This window comes from Astyanax mexicanus, chromosome 9 (genome assembly GCF_023375975.1).
Source record: "Astyanax mexicanus isolate ESR-SI-001 chromosome 9, AstMex3_surface, whole genome shotgun sequence".
Lineage (NCBI taxonomy): Eukaryota > Metazoa > Chordata > Actinopteri > Characiformes > Acestrorhamphidae > Astyanax > Astyanax mexicanus.
The window spans coordinates 13,831,803-13,859,616 of record NC_064416.1 but is presented as its reverse complement, the minus strand read 5'-3'; the positions used below and the strand labels follow the sequence as shown (position 1 = coordinate 13,859,616).

General features: G+C 37.0%; 3 protein-coding genes across 3 annotated transcripts in view; 1 reads left to right on the top strand and 2 right to left on the bottom strand.

The window, feature by feature from the left end:
- Nucleotides 1-13,588, bottom strand: part of otogl (otogelin-like) — a 56,821-nt gene extending 43,233 nt beyond the window's left edge. The window contains exons 1-11 of the mRNA XM_049483628.1: nucleotides 13,216-13,588; nucleotides 12,331-12,370; nucleotides 11,874-11,919; nucleotides 11,456-11,534; nucleotides 9,781-9,873; nucleotides 7,994-8,148; nucleotides 7,063-7,184; nucleotides 5,458-5,663; nucleotides 4,028-4,152; nucleotides 3,763-3,869; nucleotides 496-602 (exon numbers count right to left, since the gene is read on the bottom strand). Of these exons, the coding sequence (XP_049339585.1) occupies nucleotides 496-602; nucleotides 3,763-3,869; nucleotides 4,028-4,152; nucleotides 5,458-5,663; nucleotides 7,063-7,184; nucleotides 7,994-8,148; nucleotides 9,781-9,873; nucleotides 11,456-11,534; nucleotides 11,874-11,919; nucleotides 12,331-12,370; nucleotides 13,216-13,288 (1,153 nt within the window). The 5' untranslated portion in view covers nucleotides 13,289-13,588. The remainder of the gene's footprint in view (nucleotides 1-495; nucleotides 603-3,762; nucleotides 3,870-4,027; nucleotides 4,153-5,457; nucleotides 5,664-7,062; nucleotides 7,185-7,993; nucleotides 8,149-9,780; nucleotides 9,874-11,455; nucleotides 11,535-11,873; nucleotides 11,920-12,330; nucleotides 12,371-13,215) is intronic.
- Nucleotides 13,589-14,520: 932 nt separating this feature from the next.
- On the top strand, nucleotides 14,521-18,374 carry gcsha (glycine cleavage system protein H (aminomethyl carrier), a). The gene is made up of 5 exons (XM_022679516.2): nucleotides 14,521-14,719; nucleotides 16,166-16,245; nucleotides 16,409-16,472; nucleotides 17,334-17,465; nucleotides 17,675-18,374. The coding sequence occupies exons 1-5, from the start codon at nucleotides 14,581-14,583 to the stop codon at nucleotides 17,770-17,772; spliced, it is 513 nt and encodes a 170-aa protein (XP_022535237.1). The 5' UTR covers nucleotides 14,521-14,580; the 3' UTR covers nucleotides 17,773-18,374.
- Nucleotides 18,375-19,148: 774 nt separating this feature from the next.
- si:ch1073-390k14.1 (deoxyribodipyrimidine photo-lyase) lies at nucleotides 19,149-27,514 on the bottom strand. The gene is made up of 8 exons (XM_007244041.4): nucleotides 27,192-27,514; nucleotides 24,897-25,659; nucleotides 23,868-24,040; nucleotides 22,678-22,762; nucleotides 22,321-22,553; nucleotides 21,947-22,141; nucleotides 20,890-21,115; nucleotides 19,149-19,788 (listed from the first exon to the last, which is right to left on the bottom strand). Exons 1-8 carry the CDS (start codon nucleotides 27,402-27,404, stop codon nucleotides 19,289-19,291), a joined length of 2,388 nt encoding a protein of 795 aa, XP_007244103.3. The 5' UTR covers nucleotides 27,405-27,514; the 3' UTR covers nucleotides 19,149-19,288.
- Between the last annotated feature and the right edge of the window lie 300 nt (nucleotides 27,515-27,814).

Genomic DNA, 27,814 nt, shown 5'->3' with positions numbered 1-27,814 from the left:
CTTATTGTTTACTCATGTACCGACCCTGCTTATGGCTCAATACGTTCTGGTATGTTATTATTTTTTGCTGCCCTGTTGTTCACTAGTTGTACTCTTTGGGATCTGTGTCAACAATAAACCTGTGTTTTCTAATCAGCATTTGTCTCACCTTGTCCTGGCCTTGGTGACAACAATATAATAAAATTTTTTTAATACAAGAGTGTTAAAAATTATGTTTATAAAACACATACTTAAATCTACTTAAGTTCGAAGAAGGTATGTGAAAAAAAGCACTCAAAAGCACAATTAAATGCTTTTATGTTGTATTTAAATATATAGTTTAATTAAAATTTAAAGTTGTTCCAAAATAGTACATTTAATATGTATTTAAGTACATACAAATTTTACGCTAAGACTATGTACTTTACCATGTTAATAAGTATACTTAAAAAAAATTACTTAAATGCACTTTTCTTTTACATGGGTGAATAAGCCAGTTAGCAGCACTGTACTCACCACAGGTAGGAAAGCTGTCTCTCCATTCCCGCACTGGGTAGCCGACATGGGAGCAGGCTCTGGTGTATTCAACAAGTGTTCTGCAAAATGTGTCTCCATCATCTGAACTGAGTAAAGATAAAGAGTTTGCTCTGTTAAAACAAGTACAGTACATTTACGCACACACTGTGTCTTCAGGCATGCTCTGTCCAAATAATGAATTTATTAATGAACTAAACCCTTGTACGGAATGCATTCAGCCTATTTAAGTTGCACCCATTGCTCACACACAAATGTGCGAATGCACATAAACACACACACACACACACACACACACACACAATGTGTATAGTCCTGTAGAGAAGTACTGCCAATAGAATAGGTCGTTCTGGAGCAGATAAACCTGAAGTTGGCACCAGACGTAATGCCAGGGCTAGAGGATTTTTAAGCCCCCCAGTATTAAGTACTGTGGAACAGTGGAACTCTGTTCTCTGGAATGATGGTCCTCCATCCAACACTGAGGTCGTGTGGTGATCATCCAACAGCCTGACCTCACCAACACTCTTGAAGCTCGATTCAATCAAATCCTCACAGCAATGCTCTAAAGTCTAGTTAATTTTTTATACCTTTGACTTAACAGTAGTGACAATTACTCCAAGAAAAGCAGGATAATATATTTTTAATACCCTGATTTCATAAGAAACAATGAATGTAGGCGTTTAAATATTTCTGTCCATATAGCATATTTACTCATACCATTACAGGGCAACATTTCATATCATATTGAAGTAGAGCTGTGAAATACAGCTCTGGAAAAATAAATAAAAAAATTATAAAATATTAAAAATAAGAAAAATAAATAAAATAAAATTGAGTAAAATAAACAAAATAAAATTTAGTAAAATAAACATTGTTTTTTATTCTATAAACTACGGACAACAATTATTCCAAATTCCAAATAGAAATATTGCCATTTAGAGAATTAATTTGCAGAAAATGAGAAATGGCTGAAATAACAAAAAATGCAATATAAACAAGTTTATATTCATAAAGTTTTGAGTTCAGAAATCAATATTTGCTGGAATAACCCTGGTTTTTATGCACAACTTTACAGTTTTCATGCATCTTGGAATGTTCTCCTCCACCAGTCTTCCACACTGCTTTTGGATAACTTTATGCCTTTACTCCTGATGCAAAAATTCAAGCTGTTCAGCTTGGTTAGATGGCTTGTGATCATCCATCTTCCTCTTGATTATATTCCAGAGGTTTAAAAAAAAATCCCATTAATTTCTGCCATTGAAAATCAGGATAAGACTACATAATGACGACTTGACTTGACTAAACATTCCTAAAGCCCTGGAATATAAACCTAATATACAGAACATGCAGGAAAATAATCATACAGCTCAAGCAATGAGACCAACCTCAGAGTCCACATCAGTCATCACACATTCTTAAATATAGTTCAATCTTAAGTCAACAGGCAGCCAGTACTTGTTTAGATGCTGCTAAAGGAATATCGCATTGCTCAACTCAAATACGCTTCTGGAATCTGAGCCTCTCCCCACCATCTCACTCAGCAGCTGAGCCTGAACCTCCTCATAACCCCAGCAGCTATGTCATCACTTTAATCAACCTAATCCAATCTAACACACCCACCCACCCAAACACACACACACACACACACACACACACACACACCGGAGCACACACTCCAACACAAGCGCACACATGCTACTCTCACCCTGCAAGTCATTCCTTAACTATAATTAGCATAATCCTGTTGTAATTGCATAGTGTGGAGTGTTAGAAAGAGTCTAAACTGTAAATAGTAGAAAGAGAGAGAGAGAGAGAGAGAGAGAGAGAGAGAGAGAGAGAAAGAGAAAGAGAGAGAGATTTACCTGGTCGATTACACCATTACCATTTAAATGTTTAAACAGTGGTTAACTGGTCATTTGTAAAGACACACTCTCACACACACACACACACACACACACACTGTAGTCCTATGCACAAGTTGAGCAGCCTTGGTCATGTTACACATTCTGTGTCAATTTTCTAACTGTGAATATACACAAATATAAATTTCCTTCGGGATAAATCCTAAATTTCCTTCGGGATAAATAAGGTATCCATCCATCCATCCATCCATCCATCCATCCATCCATCCATCCATCCATCCATCCATCCATCCATCCATCCATCCATGCATCCATCCATCCATCCATCTATCAATTACTTTACTTTAAACATAAATAATTGTTCAAAATGTATTTTAAAAAACATGAATACTTAAGGCTGGGCGATATTGTAAAACAAATAATAATTTTGATATTCTTTAAGAAGAGATTCTCCCTTACATTTTTAGTTACCAAAAATGCAGACTATTTTTCTATATTTAGTCAAAACCCTTACAGATTGATAAATATTTATGAAAATATTTATTAATTTGGAAGGAAATAATGGAATTAAAAAAATATGGAACAAGTTTTTGAGTGTGAAATCACTAAATGAAATGGACAGGAAACTACTGCTTGTTCTTTTAGTAGCCAGTAAAAAAAGAAATAACAAGGAGATGGGTAAACTCTGTGCTCCCACTATAGACGAATAGTTTGACAGAATTCATGAGATATATGTAATGGAAAGCACTTTTTTCTCTCTTAATATGCAAAAAAGTACATTTACTTGGATATGCAAACGATTTATTGAGTATATTGAACCAATAAGACCAAATTACTATTGGTCTTAATAATAATACCAGTATACTTAATGATGTAATGCTTAAAGTGTAGTATTTATATATAACAAAACCTCCTTGGATGTGTGTAGGGTGTTTTTTTTTTGTGTGTTTGCATTTTTTGTTTTATTTGTGTATATAAGTCTTATAATCCTTGAAATATAGGGAAATGCCTTGTATTAATGTATCAGAGGTTCTCTCTAATGGTAAATGAACATATAAAAATGTGTAATTTGAGGCTTTTTTCTTTCCCATATAAAAACGTAAATAAAAAAAATATATATTTATTAATATTTAACATACATATTTAATGTGCCATTACATTTGCATATCACAGCTTTTAAAGAACTAATCTGTGATCGTGTTTCAGAAGGAGTAGAAGTATGTAGAGAATGAGAATTATTTACACTTAGAAAATCAACAACATGTAATGTGACCAGGGCTGCACAAAACCTGCCAAGTTGGCCAGAGTTTAAATGTTTAAAAGTTGATGGCGTTTTTGGCAGACTTTTACCTGAAACTGAACGTACTCACTCACTCATGTTACTTACACACACAGGTCTGAAACACAGCTGGCAACAAAAGGATTGGGATCGATGTTCTCATGGCAGGAGACGAATGGAAAGAAGAGCAAAGCGCTACACTTCTCAATGGCATCCTGTAAAAAAAAATAAAACATTCAGCATCTAAATAAAGACACAGACATACTCAAATCCACCTGCAGTAATTCAGCTATGCTTCACTCTGTATAAACTGCCCTGTTACAGTAACATTCACACATCTACACTGTCCCCAGGACTACAGGAGGAAGCGTACATCCATATCTGACTCAGAGGAACAGGGTCCGGGGAAGTCGTCGTCTACCGCGGGACAGGGGCGCTCGTGAGGAAGCGGGACAGTCCAGCTGTTTCCAAACTCAGCAACATCGTCAGAGTTTAAACCTGAACACAACAACACAGAGCACACAGCAACACTTACACCTCTTTCATATTATATAGTATACATTATATATTTTATTTAATTATATTCTAAAATGTATGATATTTAATTATATGTTTTACTTGAATTTCACAGAAACTGCAACTCAGTTCAGTTAAATTTGTATTTCTTAATGATTATAAGATCCCAAATTTACAAGTTTAATGTTCTCAATTAAGAAAAGCACACATTATATACCATTAAATGTAAATATATAAATACTACATAAATAAAACTGCTCTTCTAAAGATAACAGAATTTGGACATGTCCCTAATATAAATATTAATATAAAATTTTTAATATTAAGCCAAGGCTTGGACTACACAGCAGTTTGAGGACTTTGATGCTTTTCTATTAACATTTAAATGTAGTCTACAACAAGGCTTATTTAAATTAATTCTTTCATTATTTCACAAAATATGTTTTTTTTTATATGTCTACATATTTAAATAGGATATATGATAAAGATTTTTTTTTTTCAATTTCACTTTAAGGGAGTGATATCGTCAAAGCCTGGGACAGCAAAAAAAAAAATACATGCAAATATATGTTGCAATATTATTTTTTTTTTTTTACCAGATTTCCCTGGAAGTCAATAATCAGACATTAATGGTAAATGTAATGCATCTTGTATACAAGTCTGGAGTATAGAATAAATAATATAGGTCAGATGTGGACCTTTTTTCATTCTTTTCAATGTAAAAAAAATCTGTATATATATTAAAAATGCCACAAGTGACTTTACACACCTGGTGATTTTTAATATTGTAATAAATATATCTCATAATAAAAAACTAATACCATGTCAGTTTTTTCAATACTGTGTTGGCTGAGACAATAATGATGTCACTTTGTCACAAATGATATTGGAAAAAAAACATATTTTTTTACCAGGGGGATTATTATTGAGGGACTAAGGGACAATGTAATATTTTTTTCTAAAAAATGTGTACAGTAAAAAAAAACATATTTGTGAAATTTTATTGTATTATAATGTTAATAGACTAAGGTACATGATTGATCACAAAGTCACAAAGAGGAACCTATTCTACTCCATCACAGAGTCTGACTGCACCTGGAGTTAACTACACCCAATACAAACTCCCTGCATTGCTGAAATGTCTGAACTCTCTGTTTCATGTACAGGAGCTCTGCAGTCAGAGTGAGAGTGAGCTCGATCTAACCCAGCTACGTGCAGAGCTGATATAATGAGTCTGAATTGGTCGCTGATAGATATGATAAGTGCGTCTCAGTCTGTTTGTCTCACCACGGGTGCTGCTGAGATCATCCGATCCGTCATCATTGTAGTTTCCGCACAGTCCACAAGGCCGGCCTTTGTGGCTCTCTGTCATTTTGAGGTAGACCCCGGAGCTCCCGTCCCATGCCAGAGAGAAGCCGAACGTGCTCTTCACCAGGATGTAGTCAGCCAGACGCTCGATGAAGACATTATGCACCGTCTGGGGAAGGGTCAGGCTACAGCAGGAAACAGACAAAAATGAAAAAGAGCACAGGGCTCTACAGGGCTCCAGTAAAAGATAAACTACATAGACAAAAATACTGGGACACGTCTATTCATTGTTTCTTTAGAAAATAAGAGTACTAACCCTAGAACACTAACGTTAAAATGAGTAACACCATCACTAATGTTGGGTATATACTGTACAACAAGTTTTGGAATCCTTCTTTAATTTCACAACATACAACATCACATAAAATAAAAGGTACCATGGATGACTCTATAAAAAAGCAGAAAAATTATTGCAAAATCAGGTAATCCTTAACAGGTAATGTCCTAACATCCTGGGACATGTGAGCGCCTGATTTAAACAAAAACACTAACATCAGGAAAATTACACTCATAAATACAGTATGTTACTCTCTATCACTAACGTCAGATGAAAATCAACCGGGTGCATGCGTCTTGAAAAAAACATAGATGGGAGGAGGGAATCACCCATAACATTAATGACATCAATGAGCCCTGAAGCTCCTCAAAGTCCCATACAACTCAGACAGCAGCAACACAATGAAAATCACATGAAAAAAATTCTAGGGTTTAAAAGAGTTTTTGTGCTGATATTGTTGGCGTAACTTTCTTTACTTTAAATTGAAGGTTTTCTACTACATTTTTGAAGGCTTGCTGTGAAGAGTTGATTAAATTCAGTGCCAAAAGAGAGAGTCTTAGTGAGATCAGGATGTTAAATGTTCACCACCAACTCACCAAATTCCCCAACTCTCCAACTCAATGCTGGGGGCATTTATATTCCTCTAGTTCAGGTCTGACATTAGTAATGGTGTTAGTAGTCCAATTCTATTCAATACTGCTTATTTTATATTATTCTCCTGTGACTATACAAGCTGTGTAATTGAGCATTTGCACATCAGTGTCAGCAATGTGTGCAAATTAAAATAGCTGAATGCATTCATTTAATGGGGTGTCCACAAATGTGTGGATATATATTGTAGATGTGTTGTAAATATTTGCCATATTTGCATTAGAAAGAAAAAAAAAGTTCATAAGTTTCGATGGAGGCCTGTGTGAAGTCATTTTGAAGTCTTTCTATTGGTCAATTTATCATATTTTTTTTGCATGAGAGCAACAATATAATGCTGGGGAAAGATGCAATCACATGACATTTGTAAAGCCTGTCTATCAGATGTCTGTGTCTTTAGTCTGTTTTTTTTATATTCCCTCCATCATTTATACCCTCTGTACATGATTTAAATCATTATAACATTACTTAGAAAAAACTTTTTTTACACATTGACTTCCATTCAAAATCAATAACATGTATACCTTCTCCTGTAAAGTCACTACTTTAAGATGACGATATACACATTTTCATTTTTCTGAGGATCTGTCCGGCCTCACCTGTGTTCCCCCTTTAGCACCTGATAGCCGCTAATGTGGATCTCCTCCTCGTTAGGAAAGAACAAACTGAGAGAACGAGGACAGGAATACACTGAGCCGCCACATGAACGACTGTTATGGACCTGCCATTCAGAGAGAAAGACGAGAGAGAATACAAAAGTAGTCAAAAGTAGTCAAACATGCTTACACAGTATTCATACACTTCCTGGACAAAAAAAAAATCTCCACCCGGCTTTCAGTAAGTAAATGATGTGGGGTTGATGCTGCAGTTGGTCTGCAGGTCTAGGTTCAGCAACAGTATGTGCTGAAAGAATGAGGTCAGCTGACTACCTGAATATACTGAATATAGACCAGACCTTAACCTCATTGAGAATCTTTGGGAATGTGCTGGAGAAGGCTTTGTGCAGTGGTCAGACTCTACCATCATCAATGCTGCAAGGTCTTGGTAAAAAAAATAATGCAACACTGGATTGAAATTAATCTTGTGACACTGCAGAAGCTTATCGAGACAATATTTTTATAGATATCCGTATGTATCTAACAACAAAACTTTTTACACAAGTGTTGCTGATGCAACCATGAAGGAATTGTACCTTAAATTATTAGCTTCAGAATCATGTTGATGGTACACTGACTGTATTAAAGAATATGGAGTCTCTGTCATAGCCAGTTTGAGCCAGAATGCTGCTTCTGCACTATGGCACTTACTTTGGTGGAGCTGCACAAGACCCACATGCTTCTTTCACTTCAGATGCTGCTACTCTACTATGCCTCAACTTGTCAATAAATGCATGTGTACAGCTGTTTGTGAGGTGGCACAGAGTAATTTGTTATTACTTCAGTGGAGTAAAACTGAATTACGCTTTATAACTCTAGGGAGAGTCCAAGAACAAAAAATACCAATTCTAACATACAACATAGTGTAACTCACCCACACAGTATACTGAGGCTCTGATGCGTGGCAGTCTTTGGCCAGAATATATGAACACGTTCCGGGGAAGTAGTAGTACATGCCGTCGAATGTCTCAAAGTGATGCTGCCCCCATGAACGACAGATCCCATCCCTGTCCTGCCCCAAGTTGGGGACTAAAAAAGATAGAAAATGTAAAACAAATATCATAGTTTGAACAGTTGAAGTCACATAGCTCTGGAAAAAAATAAGAAACCACATAAAATGATGAGTTTCTTTAATTTGACCAAATTTAAAACTTCTGGAATATAATCAAGAGGAAGATGGATGATCACAAGCCATCAAACCAAGATGAACTGCTTACATTTTTGCACCAGGAGTGGAATAAAGTTATCCAAAAGCAGTGTGTAAGGCTGGTGGAGGTAAACATGATGCCAAGATGCATGAAAACTGTGATTAAAAACCAGGGTTATTACACCAAATATTGATTTCTGAACTTTATACATATTAACTTGTTTTCTTTGCATTATTTGAGGTCTGAAAGCTCTGCACCTTTTTGCAAATAAATGCTCCAAATGATATTTTTTTTTTGGAGTTTGGGAGAAATGTTGAAAATGTTATTTTAGTTAAAATTGACATACAATGTTTTTGTGTGACAGCTCTAACATGGGACATCTGATTATTCCAAAAAAAATCAACGATTTAAAAAAAATCTTGCTTTTGCTGGATTTTCACTAAATTGCTGTACAACGTTATTGCATTCAGTGACAACAGTCTCAAAAGTACTCCATTATGAGCAGTATTATTCCAGAGAACACAGTTCTACCACTGCTCCATATCATAATGCTGGAGAGTTTTACACTCCTTCATCATAGGTCTGACATTAGGCATGGTGCCTGTATATAATATCATGGTTATCTGCTCCAAAGAGTCCTAATCTACTGTCAATACTTCTCTCCAGGACTAGTAACAGTAATGGGTGGAAGTTAAAAGTAGTTGAACGCATTCATTTTACATGTATTGTACAAGACTGGTAAATTAATGTCTAAATCAGAGATATGGGAGTAGTTAGGTATTACTTGGGGAACAGCTTTAGACAATTCTCCACGCATGGATAAAGCTTTAAATTGTAAACAAAATAAGCAAATACAGCTGAATTGTGATCAAATTAAATAACCTAAACTGAGAGAACACAAACTAGCATTTTAATGAGATTATAATATATTGTTATATTAATGCACCTTAAATCTAAAATCTAAAATCTAATCTTAATGATCATGGTCTTTATTGCAAGCTGTAGTAAATGTAATGTAGCCCTGGGCTAACACGGCAGCTTAAAAGCAGATCTATGCTTGGTTAATTAAACGTATGTACAGAGGCTCTTTGTCAGGAGTAGTTTGCTTCGAGCACATTGGAAACCCAATGCCAGAAAATGAACTAAACACACAAAACACACTCACTCACTGCCTGGTCAGAGTGTGCTGTATATTACAGGCGATTAAGGCACTAGAAATTGACATCTTAAGCATCTCGGTATTAAGATCGTCTTAAGTACTAGAGAGAGAGTGTTCAGTGTGATGCTCGCTCGACCATTAAAGAGCCACCCCTGAGCTAAAATGCTGTGTTACACGATCCCGATTTCATTAATGACATACTTTAGTGTGTATAGGTACTTCAGCATTGAGATCGGGTTCCTTGGAAGAGTGTTTCTCAAAGGGTTCACTACTAAGTCGCTCCTTTCACCCCCGGAATCGCCAGCATATCTCTGCACAGCTCTGTGCGTCCACTCACTCTGTGATATTACTCACTGATTTGGCAGCGCTCTCCCAGAGCCTGGAACTGAGCACAGTCGCAGTGGCCTCCGTCCTGACACCAGCCCCCATTAAGACACCCGCAAAACTCTAGAAGAAACGGAAACACACACACACATTTTAGAAATCAGCCAATATAAGACTAAAGTACACTACTGTGTAGACGTTTCTGGCATCAAAGCTAGTATAAACCTGTCATGATAAATGTTTTTGTTGGACGATATATTGTCCAAAAAAATTACTGCGATAAGTGATATTATTGTCATATTAAGACAATGATACTAATATACATAATGATAATATAACATAATTATGCATTTACACCAACAGCAAATATATTTTAATCTTTAGTACTTATGACACTAACAAACATTGTTAAATTGCTTAATAATGTTTCAACTAATAATTATTTGACTTTACTTAAGACACTATTAGTAATGCATAATAAACTATATACAATAATGAATTGAGACATTAATTAAAAATTGTAGCCATGTTTAATAATGTCTTAATTAGTGCCAATGTAATAGATAGATGGTAAGTATCTACAAGATAGATCATCATGAAATACTGATCCCATGTCCAAATATTAAACAATAAGTTGATAATGTAATTATTGGGATAGGCCTACCTAACCACAATATTTAAAACTATTAATCTCAGAAATATAGAGTATATTACACTATGGAGCGAGTTCCTAGACAGGAATTAAGTCTAGTCTTGGACTACACTGCATTTTGAATAGAGATTTTTCACTGAAAGGAAAATATAGTGCGCAACTAGGCTTAATCCCTCTCCAGGAAACTGACTGTATATTTACAAATTCAGCTGCTTTAGATTCATTGCTGACGGAAATGTGGAAATGTGGACACACACACAGGGTGTCTAGTCCCAGCAGAGACTAGTTGCCAAAAGAATTGGCACCCTGTGCCACGCGACAGAGACCAATAAAGCCCCCCAGCATTGAGTTTTGGAGATGTTTTAATAAACCTAGTAATGTAAAAATCACATTTTGTGTATTACTATTATTATTATGTATTTTAATAATAGCGTTTTACTGATTAAATACATGCTTTCTGCCCAGATAAGAGGCTGGTGTCTAAAACTAGATGTACCTTAGTGAATAAGACCTCTTAGTGTGTGAATGTGTGTGCAGCTCTGGAAAATTTAAGAGACCACTTCAGTTTCTAAATCAGTTTCTCTGACTTTGTTATTTAATAATGAACATTGTTGTTTTATTTTATAAACTACGGATTTTTTTCCCCAAACCCCAAATAAAAATATTTTCATTTAGAGCATTTATTTGCAGGATATGAGAAATGACTGAAATAACAAAAAGGATGCAGAGCTTTGAGATCTCAAAAAAAGGAAAGAAAACAAGTTCATATTCATAAAGTTTTAAGATTTCAGAAATCAATATTTGGTGGAATAACCCTAGTTTTTAATCTCAGTTTTCATGCATCTTGGCATGTTCTCTTCCACCAGTCTTACACACTGCTTTTGGATAGTTTTATGCCACTCCTGGTGCAAAAATTCAAGCAGTTCAGCTTGGTTTGATGGCTTTTGATCATCCATCTTCCACTCTATTTTATTCCAGAGGTTTACAATTCAATTCATAATTTTTAAGTGGTCTCTTATGTTTTCCAGAGCTGTATATGGGTTCATATGTTACCTGTAGAGGCATCCCGGACTGTGTAATTATGAAGAACACGTCGAGGAAGAGCTGAATCTGACAGCACTGCACTAAAGGTCTGTAAAAGAAGAGAAAAAGAAGCTGAGGGTCATGATAAAACTTCTGAAAGCGTTTTCTTGGTTTCTTGGTGTTTGAATGTAAATGAACGACCCATCTCCACGCCAAGCATCCGAGCTGGTGCGGCTATAGAGGTGAGACTGGGTCAGAATTTCTGTAAGATGGCATGACAGCAGCAGACATTTGGGAGCTGAGCTCTTAGAGTTGTAGCATTTGTGCTAACTCTACAAAGACAGCTTTGTCAACATGCAGAGTGCCTTAGTTTTGTGTGTGTGTGTGTGTATGTGTGTGTGTGTGGTTTCTCCACTCTCCCCAGACATTTTCTCTTAGGTATACTCACCTCCTCTCGGAAGAGATCTCGTTTCTGGCGCAGTGCATTAACCCTCCTTTTAGAAGCAGCACAAAGAGAGCAGTATTAGCAGCACAGTGACGGTGAGAGAGTGAGTGGCTCTACAGCTACTTAAGATGCATTAATGAAGATGATGATGGTGATGCTGACGATGATGATTATTAATCGTATTTCTGGATGGTATATTACAAACTAGCTATTTTATCATCAGATAATGTAGAATTTAATAAATTGATTGTCAAATTTAACTAAAGGATTTTTATCTTACTATCAAACCTTTTTCTCTCTCACCCCCCTCCCTCTCTCCCTTGAACTCACTCACTCACTCTTTTTCACACACACACACACACACACACACACACACACACACCAACAAATATCAAGTCAGTACATATATTCATATTACATTGTAAAAGATTGTAGATTCATTATGCATTAAAACACTTACCTATGCAAGTTATTTTCTGGTTTCACCTGGCAAAAAAATCCTAATAGACATCATAAAGACAATATGTTTAATAAAGTCAATATAAATGTTTTAGATGCAAAAAGACAAATGCATAATAAAATCTATTAATAAAAAGATATTTTTTATGATCTTATAAAAATGTCTAATTTGTAAATTAGTAACATTATTTATATTCAAAATATACAGTTTAAACAATTAAATACAATTAACATTAAAATATAGAATAAAATAAAATAAATTAAAATAAATTAATAAATATATCCCTTATGTCAAAGAACAATCAATAAAGGTTGCATTACATCTTTAAAAGTTGATGATGGAAAACAACCTTTAAAAAACTTTTATTTAACATTGCTTCATAGGCATCATCGGTTAATGTTGAAATTCTCACACTGAATCATCGTTCATTTAGAGATTTGGATTGGTTGGGGCTCTGAATCTACACTCTCATAGAATGTTTATACAATGTTTTAGTTGAAAGCTTATAGTGCTCCCCAAAATAATAAGACTGATATTAATATTAATAATTATTATTTTCTGTCAAGTTTAATACAAACCATACATATAAAACCATAACGTTGAATATTTTTTAGCAATATAAAATAAGCATGCACAAATAAATCAAATTTGAGATTGTTTTAATGCATTATCGATGGAAAAATAGCCTCAACCAAATATTTATTGTTTTTTATGCAGTTTATATATATATATTTGATGCAATTTAATGAGTAAAGGATCCCATGTAAACTAATAAACTAATATAATCTTAATATTAATCTATAATTAAGAGTATTTTTGTGCTACCCTGTAGTTTAGCTGAGATTGTTTTCATGCATTAGTGAAGAGCAGGTAAATATGACTCACCTTGAATAGCGAACAGTTTAAAGATGAAAAGTGTCCAGAGAAAAGACAGTTTCACTTTCCGCTGTTCGTTCATCTCAGGGCAGAATCCTCATGGAAAGAGTTTAAAACTACGAGGGCATGGTCGAGGATTAATCTGAGGGAAGTGTTTAGTTTTATAAACTCGTCTCTCAGTGCAGAGGCTCCTGAAGCTGCTGGGGTAAATCAGAGGTTAAGCAGAGTGATGGTCTGAATCCACAGCGACCTACTTAACATTCCCATAGTCTTCTCCGGAGCAGCGCTGGGAGGACTGGGACTCAGGTGCTCTGCTGGATTTCCTTTCCCACCTGTTTTCAGATAAAACCCCGCCCCCCGCGAGAATCAGCCAATCAGAGCTGCCGGCTTCACAGGTCTCAGTTTAGGGAGCAGTTTTTTTTTTAAACAGTGGATAGTAGAAAATAGATGCGTTATTATATTTATTCTATTTTCTAAGTTGATATAAATATGTACGACAATCAAACAAAGTCAAACTGAAACAACAGTAAGACAATGTCAATGTCACCAAAAATAATAATTATTATTATGCATTTAATATTTAATAAAAATAATAATAATTATTATTTATTAATATTCACAAAACTAAATAGCATTAGTATATATTTAATATTCACCAACAATAGTTATTATTATTACACATTTAATATTCAACAAAAAATAATAATTATTATTATACATGTAATATTCAACAAAATAATATGTATTATTATATATTTAATATTCAACAAAATAATAATAGTTGTTATATATTTAATATTCAACATAAGTAATAATTATTTTTATATACTTAATATTCCACAAAATAATAATAGTTATTATATATTTAATATTCAACAAAAACATCATAAATATTATTATATATTTAATATTCCAAAAAATATATGTATTTTATATTTAACAATTTTTCAAGTGTGTTTCTGGTGCTCACTACTTAATGTGTGGTGCTTACCACATCTGTGCTTATCACAGTTAGTATCTGGTGATCACCAATGTTTTACCTTAAACAAATACACAGCGTCTCTTCAAGGGCTCCGTACATATAAAAAAAAATCAAAGGTTGTAGTTTACCTTTCTTTTTGAAGTGGCTAAATAATATTATTTATTATTATTATTATTATTATTATTATTATTATTATTATTATTATTATTATTATTATTATTAGTGTATGAAAGTGGATTAGTAGTGATAATATAATACAGTGCAGAACTCTCTAATAAACTCCGCACAGTGCCCCCCTCCCCTCCCTCCTCCTCCTCCTCCTCCTCCTCTCAGCGGTGACCTAATTAAGGCGCGACTCGGCTTGTCCGCTGTTTTGTACGTAAGCGGGGAAGATGGCGGCGTGTGCAGTGCTGCGATGTGTTTCAGCTCGTTTCTCTCAGCGGCTGTCCCTCCGCCTCTCACCTCCCGCCCGCCTGCTCCTCACAACCCGCTTCACACGAGACCTGTCCGCTTCCGCCCGCCTCACTGCAGGTACCAGCAACCCCGCTAACCTCTAACAGCTCCGGGGTCACCTCCTGCTCCTCCTCTTCCTCTGTCCTATAGCTCATCTAATCTCCTCCTGCTCTTCTTCTCCTCTGTCCTACTGCTGCTTCTCTATTCCTCTCCTGCTGTCCTCCTCCTCTGTCTTACTGGTGCTTCTCTATTCTCCTCTTGGTCCTTCTCTGTCCTATATAGCTCATTTAATCTTCTCCTGCTCTCCTCCTCTGTCCTCCTGCTGCTTCTCTATTCTCCTACTCTCCCCTTATCTGTCCTCCTGCTGCTCCTCCACTTGTTCTCCACTTTCTCTGTCCTCCTGTTGCTGTTCCTCCTCCTGATCTCCTCTTTCTGCCCACCTTTTGCTGATGTTCTCCTCTTTCTGCCCACCTTTTGCTGATGTTCTCCTCTTTCTGCCCTCCTGTTGCCGATGTTCTCCTCTTTCTGCCCTCCTGTTGCCGATGTTCTCCTCTTTCTGCCCTCCTGTTGCCGATGTTCTCCTCTTTCTGCCCTCCTGTTGCCGATGTTCTCCTCTTTCTGCCCTCCTGTTGCCGATGTTCTCCTCTTTCTGCCCTCCTGTTGCCGATGTTCTCCTCTTTCTGCCCTCCTGTTGCCGATGTTCTCCTCTTTCTGCCCTCCTGTTGCCGATGTTCTCCTCTTTCTGCCCTCCTGTTGCCGATGCTCTCCTCTTTCTGCCCTCCTGTTGCCGATGCTCTCCTCTTTCTGCCCTCCTGTTGCCGATGCTCTCCTCTTTCTGCCCTCCTGTTGCCGATGCTCTCCTCTTTCTGCCCTCCTGTTGCCGATGCTCTCCTCTTTCTGCCCTCCTGTTGCCGATGCTCTCCTCTTTCTGCCCTCCTGTTGCCGATGCTCTCCTCTTTCTGCCCTCCTGTTGCCGATGCTCTCCTCTTTCTGCCCTCCTGTTGCCGATGCTCTCCTCTTTCTGCCCTCCTGTTGCCGATGCTCTCCTCTTTCTGCCCTCCTGTTGCCGATGCTCTCCTCTTTCTGCCCTCCTGTTGCCGATGCTCTCCTCTTTCTGCCCTCCTGTTGCCGATGCTCTCCTCTTTCTGCCCTCCTGTTGCCGATGCTCTCCTCTTTCTGCCCTCCTGTTGCCGATGCTCTCCTCTTTCTGCCCTCCTGTTGCCGATGCTCTCCTCTTTCTGCCCTCCTGTTGCCGATGCTCTCCTCTTTCTGCCCTCCTGTTGCCGATGCTCTCCTCTTTCTGCCCTCCTGTTGCCGATGCTCTCCTCTTTCTGCCCTCCTGTTGCTGCTCCTGCTTCTCTCTTCTGTCTCTGTCCTCCTGCTGCTTCTCATCCTTCTCTCATTTTTCACTGTCCTGCTGCTGGTTTCACATTTATTTAGTTTTAGTTTACTGACCTGTAAAACATTTCTGCCAAGCCAAGTATGTTTCTTGATTATCCTAAAACTGTATTTTCTTCTGTGCAGCACTAAAGTACACAGACAAGCATGAGTGGGTACGAGTGGAAGACGGCGTTGGCACTGTTGGCATCAGTAAATTTGCCCAGGTGGGTTTGACTAATCATTAATTAATTAGTGTAGCCATTATATGTGAGCAGTGGAGAGTTTTACCTTTAAAAAGTGTTTCATTATACTTTTAAGGCAGCCAGTAGCCTTATAGGTGTGTTTAGAGGCAGATGCAGAGTCTTATAATACCTGTAATGCTTCCAGGAGGCCTTGGGCGATGTGGTCTACTGTGGTCTTCCAGATGTTGGAACAAAGCTCTCCCAATCAGGTAAAATTCACATTTGGGTGTGTGCTGAAAATTCACTACAACTTAAATACAACAAATGATTTTAGTTTAATGTAAGATTTCAAAATATGTTCCATACTTCCTTTTCCTCGTATTAAAGCTATGATACAAAGTGACTTATTAAAATATAGTTACAGTACCAGGGACAATTTTGGACACACCTTCTCATTCAGTGTTTTATTTATTTCCTACATTGTAGATTCATTTTTACAATAAACAATTAAGGAACATATGAAATTATATAGTAAACAGCAAAAAAAGGGTTTGTGCTCCAAAATCCTCTGATCTAAACCTGATAAACTGAGATGGTGATTTGATGTGATTTGGGATGAGCTGGAGAAAAAGCAGCAACTATAGTTCAGCACCTCCAGGAACTCCTTCAAGACGCTAAGAAAACTATTCCAGGTGACTCTCCCTCATGAAGACAATGAGATTAAAATACCAAGAGTGTGCAGATCTGTCCTCAAAAATAACTGTACTACTAAGAATCTTGAGTATAAAACACATTCTGATTTGGTTATTACTTTTTGTGTGTTCCTGTATAGCTTTAATGAATTAAATATTAAATTTACAATGTAAAAATTCATAAAAAGGAAGAAAACACATTGAATGAGAAGAGGTGTCCAAACTACATGGACAACAGTTTACATTTATGCTGGGGGCTGTCCATTTGCACACCTGTCTTAAATTAGCTGAATATGTTAATTAGAAGGAGTGTCGACAAACATTTGAGCATAAGGCATATCTCACAATACACATTACTTATGTGACCCAGATAAAGAACTTTAAAGTGATACAATTAATGATGCTGGCTAAAGTATTACATGGTTTGTGTTATTGTAGATGAGTTTGGTGCTCTCGAGAGTGTAAAGGCAGCTAGTGAGCTATATTCCCCGTTAACGGGTGAGGTGACCGAGGTCAACAATGCCCTTTCTGACAATCCTGGGCTGGTCAACAAGTCTTGCTACAAAGACGGTGAGTAGAGGGATTCTTCATTTCTGTCTTTTTCCGTAAACTATTTCAGCATATTGAATAGCTACTTTAGAACCATTGTGGTGATTTTTATAACTAATGTATGAGCAGATCCTGTTTAGTGTAAACGATTCCTTTTGCAATTTCATAATGTTCTTTATCTTGGTCCTTGAATAATACTACATAATACAGTGTTCTTGCATTTTTTTCAGGCTGGCTGATAAAAATGACTATATCCGTACCAGAAGAACTGGACGCTCTTATGGATGAAGCTGCTTATGAAAGATATATCAGATCTATAGAAGACTAGTGGCCAATTAGAACAACAGCATGTAAGCGTTTTACATGTGACAGAGTTCTCCTTTGGATGAACAGGAAAGAGACAATATGGTCAACAGTGGACTGGCCATTCCCTGACTACTGATTCCTCTGTTTAGAGCTACTTTTTGTTTAGATGGCTTAGATCTAATACCCATAATTATAAGCCCCCCACTCAGTCTCACACACAGCATGGAGGGAACCACCGGGGAGGAAAAATGGTGCAGATTTAGAAACTTCAGTATTTTACTAATTTTTGTTTGTTTTAGATCATTAGAGATCTTAAGGCAGCCACCATAACCAGTTGTTCATCCACAGTAGAAGGAAACGAATGGTTCAGTACAGTCTTCCGTTCAGCAGACGTGCTATGTAAAGGCATGCTGTGACAGTGAAATGTATGGGGTCTGTATAACAGACTAGAGTTTGGCACACAGTTAAGCACTTGTGAGTATTAAGAAGAAGAGGTATGTTGTCCATGTGTCCAGTTGGAATTGGTGACCAAAGGTTGATCTCATTCTTGCTTATTCAGGTTCAAAGTCAGCAGCTGGTAGGTGGAGATTAACACTTTATTAAATGACTACTTCATTTCTCAAACTCGTCTTTTTGTGTGTGTGTTTTTTTTTTTTTTACTACATATTTACATAAAGATGGGCAGTAAGTGACAGTAAAATGTTTTATTTAAGTAAGTATTGATCTATAATGTTGCCCTTAGTATTATTTACACTGCCATGCCAAAAATCATGTGTACAGCTCAGGGAAAAAAATAAGAGACCACTTAAAAAGTATGACTTTCTTTGATTTTACCAAATTAAAAAACTCTGGAATATAATCAAGAGGAAGATGTATGATCACAAGCCATCAAACCAAACTGAACTGCTTGAATTTTTGCACCAGGAGTGGCATAATGTTATCCAAAAGCAGTGTGTAATACTGGTGGAGAAGAACATACCAAGATGCATGAAAACTATTATTAAAAAACAGGCTTATTCCACCAAATATTGATTTCTGAACTCTTAAAACTTTATAAATATTAACTTATTTTTTTGCATTATGTGAGATCTGAAAGCTCTGCATTTTTTGTTATTTCAGCCATTTCTCATTTTCTGCAAAACAAAAAAATGCTCTAAATGACAAAATTTATATTACAATTTGGAAGAAATGCTGTCAGAAGTATATAAAACAAAACAATGATTATTTTACTCAAACATACCTCTAAAAGAGAATCTTAATTTTTGCCAGAGCTGTATATATACAGACCTGTGTACCAAGTGAACCACAAGCAAATCTATTATTGCTAAGCAGTACTAGGAGCTCTTAAAGCAGTACAACCACTCTTAAAGTAAGTGGAAAAACATGTTTAATACCATTCACTGCCCTTGGCAGCAGTGTGAAGGAAAATCAAGTGTATCTGCTCAATAAAACACACACGCACACTCCAGAAAGTCACCTTTGTTTACAAGCTCTAAAAGTGACTGTGGAAATGCCACTGACTTCTCTAAAGTACTGGCTTATCTTTGCTGTGCAGCACCACTCACAGGCCTGCTGTTGCGATGCCGCCCTCTCCCCCTATTGGTGGGGGGGCACTGGAGATCTTCAAGCATGCAGTGGTTCTTCTCCATCCTCTCTCTCCTCTGAGCGTTCTCGTACATCACGCTGGCTGTAAAGTCACACTTGTTTAGGAAGGCAATTTTCTCGTCTCTCTTGCGGCTGACGTAGCCTTTCAGAACTGCGCTGTGGCTGGCTGTATCTTCAGACTCCAGTCTGAACTCCATTCGTGTGATGACTGGGAGCAGGAACTCATTCCCTCCACGCTGCACTAGGTCATCCGTGCTCCCCAGGGCCTCCTGGACAAGCTTGGTGGGTAGGGGCAGTAGGTCGCAGCCCGTCTGCTGGCACACGTACTCACTGAAACGCTTCCTTACCATCCTCACATCCTGCAGAGACTGGGCACGCCGCTCCTCCAGCTCAACCACAACACGCTCTGGGTAGTTCTGGCCTAAAATCACACCTTCATAGGTGGTAACAGAGAGAGAAGACATATTTAAAATATTAGTTTTGCAGACCACAGCTGAAGACCACATTTTATATAGGTGATTCTCTGAAATGGGTGCCTTTTGGAGCATATTTTTAATGAAATATATATGTTTGTTTTTGATCATTTCATCTGGTGGTTGATTAGAAAAGCCTTTAAGAAAATACTTTATTTTCCCACCTCGGTATAATCGCAATTTGATCTTCAGTCATGTAGATGATGTGAACTTTTTCTAGTTTATGCCTTCATATTTTATCCAAAATATTTTTTCTGACTGTCCTGTTAATTATACATACAGTCCAATAAACATTTTCCTCATATTTCTACGTATCATTAACATAATTATATAAAACTATTAAATAACAGGGTTGAAATCAGCGTGATGGGGATAAAATATAACATGTTTAAAGGAACAATCCACATTTCAATACAGTTTGGATCTATTTACCATACCTGTAAAACTGATTACCATAGGATTGTATTAGGCTTTTATATTTTTTCTGATGGTCCTGTAAATTATACATGCAGTTCAACAGACATTAACAAAGATTATTATTTCAGGATACAGGCAATGTGGCAGGTTGAAAGTGGCAGAATTACATTTTTTTTAGTTAAAAGTGTCCATAATTCCATATTTAGCGAAGACATAAACACCATGTGATATTTATTGCATTATAATTTGTTTGTTTTATTCAGCCTTATTGTTTTTATTCCCAAAACAATTGTTAACTATCATTTATTCATATAACAGAGTTAAATTTTTGAGCCTGAAAATCTCAATCTGACAAGACATGGAATTTAGGTTAAAACATATTATTTGCAGTATGTCCTTAACCAGACGATAATTTTGTAGGTGTAAATTGAATGGTGCAAATAGTCAACCATTAGCAGAAAAAAAATGCATAAATTGCAATATTTATGTTTTATGTTCATTCAAAATGTAATGATAAGTAATTGATTAAATGATGACAAAATTAATTTTGTGGTTTCCATTAATTTGGTAATATTTGGAGTAATGTTGAGGCATCTGGTTAAGAGAATCACCTATATAACCACAACTAAATAATACCGACTCACCTGCCCTACGCAGTACAGAGCCTGGGCACATCCAGGGCTTATGGATGAAGTCGTCTGGCAGTCCCTTAAGCTCAGGACACCACTGCCTAACATAGTTTCCATTGGGGTCGCAGGTTAACGCCGCATCCACCGGGTGCATGACGAAGTTCCAGTGGTCCAGACCACACATGCCTCCATTCTGCCACATCATAGCATCTATAGCAACATCAGCGTCCACTAGAGTATCCTACAGGGATAAATGTGGAACATATTATTTGAAGGTGTCTGTGCTGTTTAATAATACATCAACATGTGTTCCGTATTCTGAAGTGAGATTCTACTTAGATATGTATCCCTGTGTAAAAACTAAAAAAAAAAAGGAAAAAAAAAAAGTATTTATAGATTGTTTATCATGTAGTTTATCATGCACACACATGACACGATGAATGTTAAATACCCCCATGTGGCACCACAAAATTTATTCTCTCTTACAAGATAGCACCTCACAAAAAAATAAGAGACCACTTAAAAATGATGAGTTTCTTTGATTTTACCAAATTGAAAACCTCTGGAATATAATCAAGAGCAAGATGGATGATCACAAGAACTCAAAGCAAGCTGAACTGCTTGAATTTTGCACCAGGAATGGCATAAAAGCAGTGTGTATCCAAAAGCAGTGTGTAAGACTGGTGGAGGAGAATATGCCAAGGTGCATGAAAACCGTGATGAAAAACTAGGGTTATTCAACCAAATATTGATTTCTGAACTCTTAAATCTTTGGCATTATTTGAGGTCTAAAAGCGCTGAATCTTATTTGTTATTTCAGCCATTTCTCATTTTCTGCAAATAATTGCTCTAAATGACAATATTATTATTTGGAATTCAGGAGAAATGTTGTTAATAGAATAAAACAACAATGTTTATTTTACTTAAACATAAACCTATAAATAGTCAAGTGAAGTGGACTCTTAATTTTTTTCAGAGATGTATATAAGCATTAAGGAATGAAAGCGTCCTAAAACATAAACCTCTACATCATCGCTCTCAATTCTCAATCATCTTTTCCATCGATTTTCACCTGAAACCAGCGGTATCCCTCCTGCCAGGCGATGTGGAGGTAGGCAATAAGGAAGGATGCAGCCACATGCCTCATGTAGTTGTTCATCCAGCCTGTGAGCCACAGCTGCCGCATGGCTGCATCAACCAGCGGGTACCCGGTACGCCCACGCTGCCAAGCCTTGAGGTGGGCACGATCTGAATTCCAGGGAAGAGCCTACAGATACAAAGAGACATTAAGTAAGCAGCATATTGTTGTTTTTTCATTAAAATACAGTACTCGTCATACACAGATACACAGCGTAGTAGATACACAGCGGCCCTATACTGTGTAGGTGTCCTGTTTCTTCTATGCATATTGTGTATTTAAAACACATAAGCAGACATGACCCTTACCTTGTATGGAGGCCTGAGGGATTCCCAGGGCAGGTCTGGGAACAGGCAGAGCTGCCAGTATGCCAGATCTCTCCATGCAAACTTACGCTGGAACTTTTGAGGCCGGCAACGAGCATCTCGAGCATCCCACAACAGAGAGCGAACGCTCAGCTGCCCAAAGTGTAGGTAAGGAGACAGACAGCTGGTGTTTGGAACATCCGCTCGACATGACTCTTTCTCATAGCGGTACACACCTGTAATACATCACATTGTTTAGACATTTAAATGACAATTATATGGTGAATCTAATTATTGTGTTAACATTCTTTTAGAAAGATTAATCCCAAAAAATAGCTCAAGGCTAAAAGTATCTCTTACCATCTTTTAGGAAAGTCTCTAATCGAGCCTGAGCTCCTTCCTCACTGAAATCCCATGCTTGTCGAATATTTGCTGCCCAGTCAATCTGTAAAGCATATAATTAAACACAGGACTTCTATTGTAGATTCCATACATGTTGATAGATTTTAACATGCAGAAACATAATTGTTCACAGCAAGGGATTGCTCCTTTCTAAAAGTCACATAATAATGTTTTGGATTGCTGGAAACTTATTTGTGCATACTATGTGATCTTGCATTGATCTGGCCATGTTCACATATGCTTTAAATGTTATAAACGTATAACCTATTTTGAAATGGCTGATTTTTATCTGTGGTAAGGTCTTTTTAAATCCCTTCTCAGACTCCTTATCATTTACTGAAGATCTTTTTTGAAGGCCTCAGAGAGCTCTCAGGATCTCGCCATGGTGATCCACTCACTTCAACAATTAAAAGTAATCCAAACTAATTATTTCTCAGAAATGCATTTCTATTAAATGTTCTACATTTTAAAAGTATGTTTTTTTCCTTCCTTTAAATTAAGTTATGTACAGTACTTTTATCTTTCAGTATTGATCAAATGAAGATATAACATCCATATATTTAAATATGCTCATAAAGACAAAACTTTTTTATAAGGTATCCAAATTCTTTTTATACAACTCTATGAGGGTTTTGCATGACAGCAACAATCATATTGTTGTTAATCTTATATTGTTAGATATGTTTGTTGCACATATACAGTTAATTATGTGTCCCATTTTTTACAATAGCTTATATGCCATACAGATGTCACATTTTTCAGTGTGTGTCAAATATATTTTAGAATGACATTTATTCCAATATCGTTGGTGTCTTATGAAAAACAGGTATCTCCAAAACAGCAACTTAACAGGAGAGAGATAAAACCTTCTAAACTTGGAAGTCAATATAAAAAGAGTTTATTTCAGGACATTTTTAAGTATTTCTATTGGTCCTTTATCAAGACATTTTCTCACAATGTAAGGGAGGGTTTGTCTAGTAAAATTATGTATTAAACTAAAAATCTATGAAAATGGAGATTTTCTCCAATGCAGACGGAGTTTTTCATTGGACAGTGATTTCATTAATTTATTGTCATGTGTCAAATTTAAAAACAGGAGATATGTCTCATTAAATGTATTCTTTTTGTAGTGAACTGTCACAGCTCACCACAGTGCCATCTTTCCTGACGGGCATTAGAGCCAATTCCAGCTGGGTGAGAGGGCATCCCTGAGGCCAGGATGATGGAGAAGGCAGAGCACCGGGGGCATCCAGTGGTGCTCCTATTCCAGGGCCAGGGTTTTGATTGCAGCAGCTTATAAAGTGAGATACAGAGCCGATACCTGCAAATGAAATACAGTAAAAGCTTCTCTGTTTAAATTGGTTACACACATTTTGTTACTGGATGTAATCTTTAACACATAGAACTTTATTTTGTCTTGTCTTTATTGGGTCAAACTGGACGAACAACATTTTTTTTAACATTGATTTACACTGACTTTTTGCGAGAAAGCTAAAATATGCAATTTGTTTTAGTAAAATGCACATTCCTCTACAAATTATTCTGTGTTTTAATTCCAGGTTATGTTCAATCAGAGAGAGAGAGAGTGGTCACAGGGCTCTCTCCACCGTTCAAACACCAAATCGATATTAATTCTGGTTTTAGTGTGTACTCTATTGCGTTCCTTTTTGGCTTCAGAGCTTACTTCACTACTTAATTTCTTTGTTTTCACTTTGGGTGAGTGAGCCCTTCTGAAGTCTCCAATGCTCCACCAGCCGCTCGTGTTCAGTAAAATTGAGCCGGATCCTCTTTAAGAGGCTGTACATGTAACGTAAGTACGCAATGACGCATGAAGTGGCCAGAAGAACTTCTGCAAAAAGCGACCCGACACCACAGTTTTTATACTGTCAAATATACGAATATAATAGGATTAGCAGCGATGGACGTTTCAGTACACTGGTACCATTAAACACAATATTTTATCCCTTCTCCACTCAGAAATGCTTCTGCTTTCAGTTTAGAAACAAAATAATACGGACTGCCACTTTAACATTATTATGTTAAGTCATTTTTAAGACGCTTTTATATTATTTTATATTATTCACTTTTTTCTATTACAGTATTAAAGTAGTACTATTTGAGACACTTATTGTAAAGTGCAACCAGAACATTTGTTTTAGAACGAGAAAGAGACCTACCTCTCAGGCCAACACCCCTTGTGCTGACAGTGTTGGGGTCTCTGAGGCAGTAGGAGTGGTATATGTGACATTTCACACCCTGTTTCTCCAGTGTAGCCCACACAGCTTCATCTCGTTCCTGAAGCCATGGCTCATACAGTGCAGTGGCCACCACAGTTCCTGCCCCGGTCTCTGCCACCAGTGCCTGCAGGGCAGTTAAGGAGGACGGCTCGGCTCTCTGAGTGACCAGGTGACTACCGCGTTCCTCAAGAGAACGGTTCAGACAGACCAGCGCCTGATGCATCCAGTACTTACTCGCTCCACCTGCTGCTTTAGTGAGCCCTGACCCTTCCTCCTCTGTAGCATTCCATAGGAATACAGGAATGATGGGTGCACCTAACTCAAGGCAGCCAATCAGGGCTGGATTGTCCCACATGCGGAGGTCCCGTCGGAGCCACAGCAGCACAGGCCGCGGGGCCGATGGATTCTTCAGCATTTGCTGCTTTTTCCGGTGCCTCCGTGATTTCTTTGGCTTTGTTAAGTGACCCCTGTCTTCATTCTTTAAAGGCACATCATCTACAACCAAGGATGGGCCTGAAGTATAAGTATCAGTGGAGTCTCTCTGAGGCCTGATGTGTTTCAGTGTGCATCCTTTCTGAATGAGTTTCTCTGGATCTCCTGGCTCCCTGTTCTCTGATCCTCTTTCAGCCAGTTGGTCAAAGCTTCTTTGGTTGGTGTCATGAAGAGAAAGAGCTATGGCTACCTCCAGTGCTTCTTCCTCATCCTGGTGGTACAACAGAATAGAGATGTGCTCATATATTAAGTACTGAACTATACAGACAGTATATTACTTCATTTTTACTGTATATGTGTAGCATTCTAATGGAAATATCTTAAATAAAACATATGTGCAAGACAATACAAATTAAGTGTCTGTGTCATCCAATAATAGTGCTCATGCCAGTTGACAAGGTCATCAATTTGGAAATAGATTGGTCATATGATTGATCATATAATTGGTCATATATGGTCACCCAGAACTGTTATAAGGGTGAAGCTGGTCCATCTTAGCTCTCTCAGTTTGATCAAGCTGGTCATACTGGTCAATTTACAGCTCAGCCACTGTTTATAATGGTCATGCTGATCAACCAGTAAAGTCATACTGGGCATGCTGGTCAGCAGGCTTGGTCATACAGAGTTGACCAGTTAAACAATCAAACTCAAATCTACCAAATGTTGGTCAAGGGATTAGCTTAACCTTAAGCTGGAAATGTATTTAAATCTGCATTTTTCATATTTAAATGTGTGACTTCTGATAAACTTGAAATATTTAAATTCAGAAATTTGAATTGTAATCCTGTCTTTTTCTGTTTGTATTTTTTACTTGTAAGGTGATGAAATTTGCTTTTGAACAAAAAAAAGATTTTCAAAAATGTTTTTAGATAAAAAAAAAAAACCTGATCTATACACCACTATACATTTTCACATTCATAAAGTCAGATCTGTCTATCAGATATTTCATTTCTGGTTTGAATGTATAATTCTGGGGTTTGAATCAAATAGACTTGAAATTAGGGTTCTGCATATTTAAATGTAAAAATCAGTGGATCTCAATTTTTTGATCCAAAAATTGTAAGTTGTAAATTGTAAGCAAATTTTCCCACCTTACAATTTCAAAACACACAAAAAACGTATTATAAATCCAATTATGAATTAAAAAAATAAATATTTCAAGTTAATCAAAGGTCAGGTACTTTTAATTCAGACATACAATAAGCAGATTAAAATACTAATCTCCATGTCATACTATGCCCGCTTTTAAGATTCATATTTAAACAGCAATTAAAGAGGAGGAAGACTTAAGTATACTGTTCTGATATCTATGTTCGCAGTAGCTTGTGTATCAGCACCATTAGACAGCTGCTTACAACTTTTATGAAGGTGTGGATTTTATTTTCCGGCAGGACTTGGCACACTGCCCACACTGCCAAAAGTACCAATTGGTCTTATATAATATTCTAATTTTCGGAGACACTGTTTTGGGGTTTTATTGGTTGTAAGCCATAATCATCAACAATAAAAGAAATAAACGCTTAAAATAGATCACTCTGTGTGTAATACATCTATATAATATATGAGTTTCACATTTTGAACTGAATTACTAAAATAAAGTAACTTTTCAATGATATTCTATTTTTAGATGCATTAGTACAGTAGAGAGCTTTGTAGGAACAGTAGCAGAATCATATTACTTGACAATTTTCAAAAAGGAAGAATATTAAGGATTGCTGCTTTAAAACAATGTTACAGTCTTACCCGTGAGAAGTAGTTGGTGTGGATGGCAGAGAGCTGGCTGTACAGCTGAACATGCCCTGAAGCAAGAGGTTTAATCAGGTCCAGAAACAGAGCTAGAGTGTCTCTCTCACCCAGTGCAGACAGACACAGGCAGAAAAAGCCCTCAGCGTCTTCCAGACCCAGCAGCAGATCCCTGAGCTTTAACCGGACCTCAGACATTGCGGACACTGACATCTCTGACTTATAACAGCCCAAAACATTAAGAACACACACAGAACAACACAGTGTGAGCTGAGTTATAACACATGAGAACCTGACAGACCAGCTGAATCAGCAGCTTACACAAGCTCCACCCGGCAGCTTTCATAAGCAGTAAGATATTCCTGTAAAAATTTTTTTTTTTTTATATATATTTTTGAAAACAAATAGTATATGTATAATTTATTTTGCATATTATGACATCACCCGCTTTTTTTTGTCTAGACCAGTGTTTTTATTTTATTTTGTTTTATTTTATGCTTATTTTCCAAGGTTGACCAATCACAGAGCGGCTCGTCACTGGTAGCTCCGCCTCTTCAGCGAAGCACGCAGCAGGAGCGTTTGGTACGCGTGGCAAAAATAGCTTTAAAGCGGTGTTTCCAATA

Excerpts from the sequence above, each read along its gene's own strand:
- gcsha (XM_022679516.2), top strand. The coding sequence starts at position 14,581 with ATGGCGGCGTGTGCAGTGCTGCGATGTGTTTCAGCTCGTTTCTCTCAG. Across the intron at positions 14,720-16,165 it reads TTCCGCCCGCCTCACTGCAG|CACTAAAGTACACAGACAAG; the intron begins GTACCAGCAACC and ends TCTTCTGTGCAG. Across the intron at positions 16,473-17,333 it reads AACAAAGCTCTCCCAATCAG|ATGAGTTTGGTGCTCTCGAG; the intron begins GTAAAATTCACA and ends GTGTTATTGTAG.
- si:ch1073-390k14.1 (XM_007244041.4), bottom strand. The coding sequence starts at position 27,404 with ATGTCAGTGTCCGCAATGTCTGAGGTCCGGTTAAAGCTCAGGGATCTG. Across the intron at positions 24,041-24,896 it reads AAGGGGTGTTGGCCTGAGAG|GTATCGGCTCTGTATCTCAC; the intron begins GTAGGTCTCTTT and ends TTTCATTTGCAG. Across the intron at positions 19,789-20,889 it reads CTCTGTACTGCGTAGGGCAG|GTGTGATTTTAGGCCAGAAC; the intron begins GTGAGTCGGTAT and ends CCACCTATGAAG.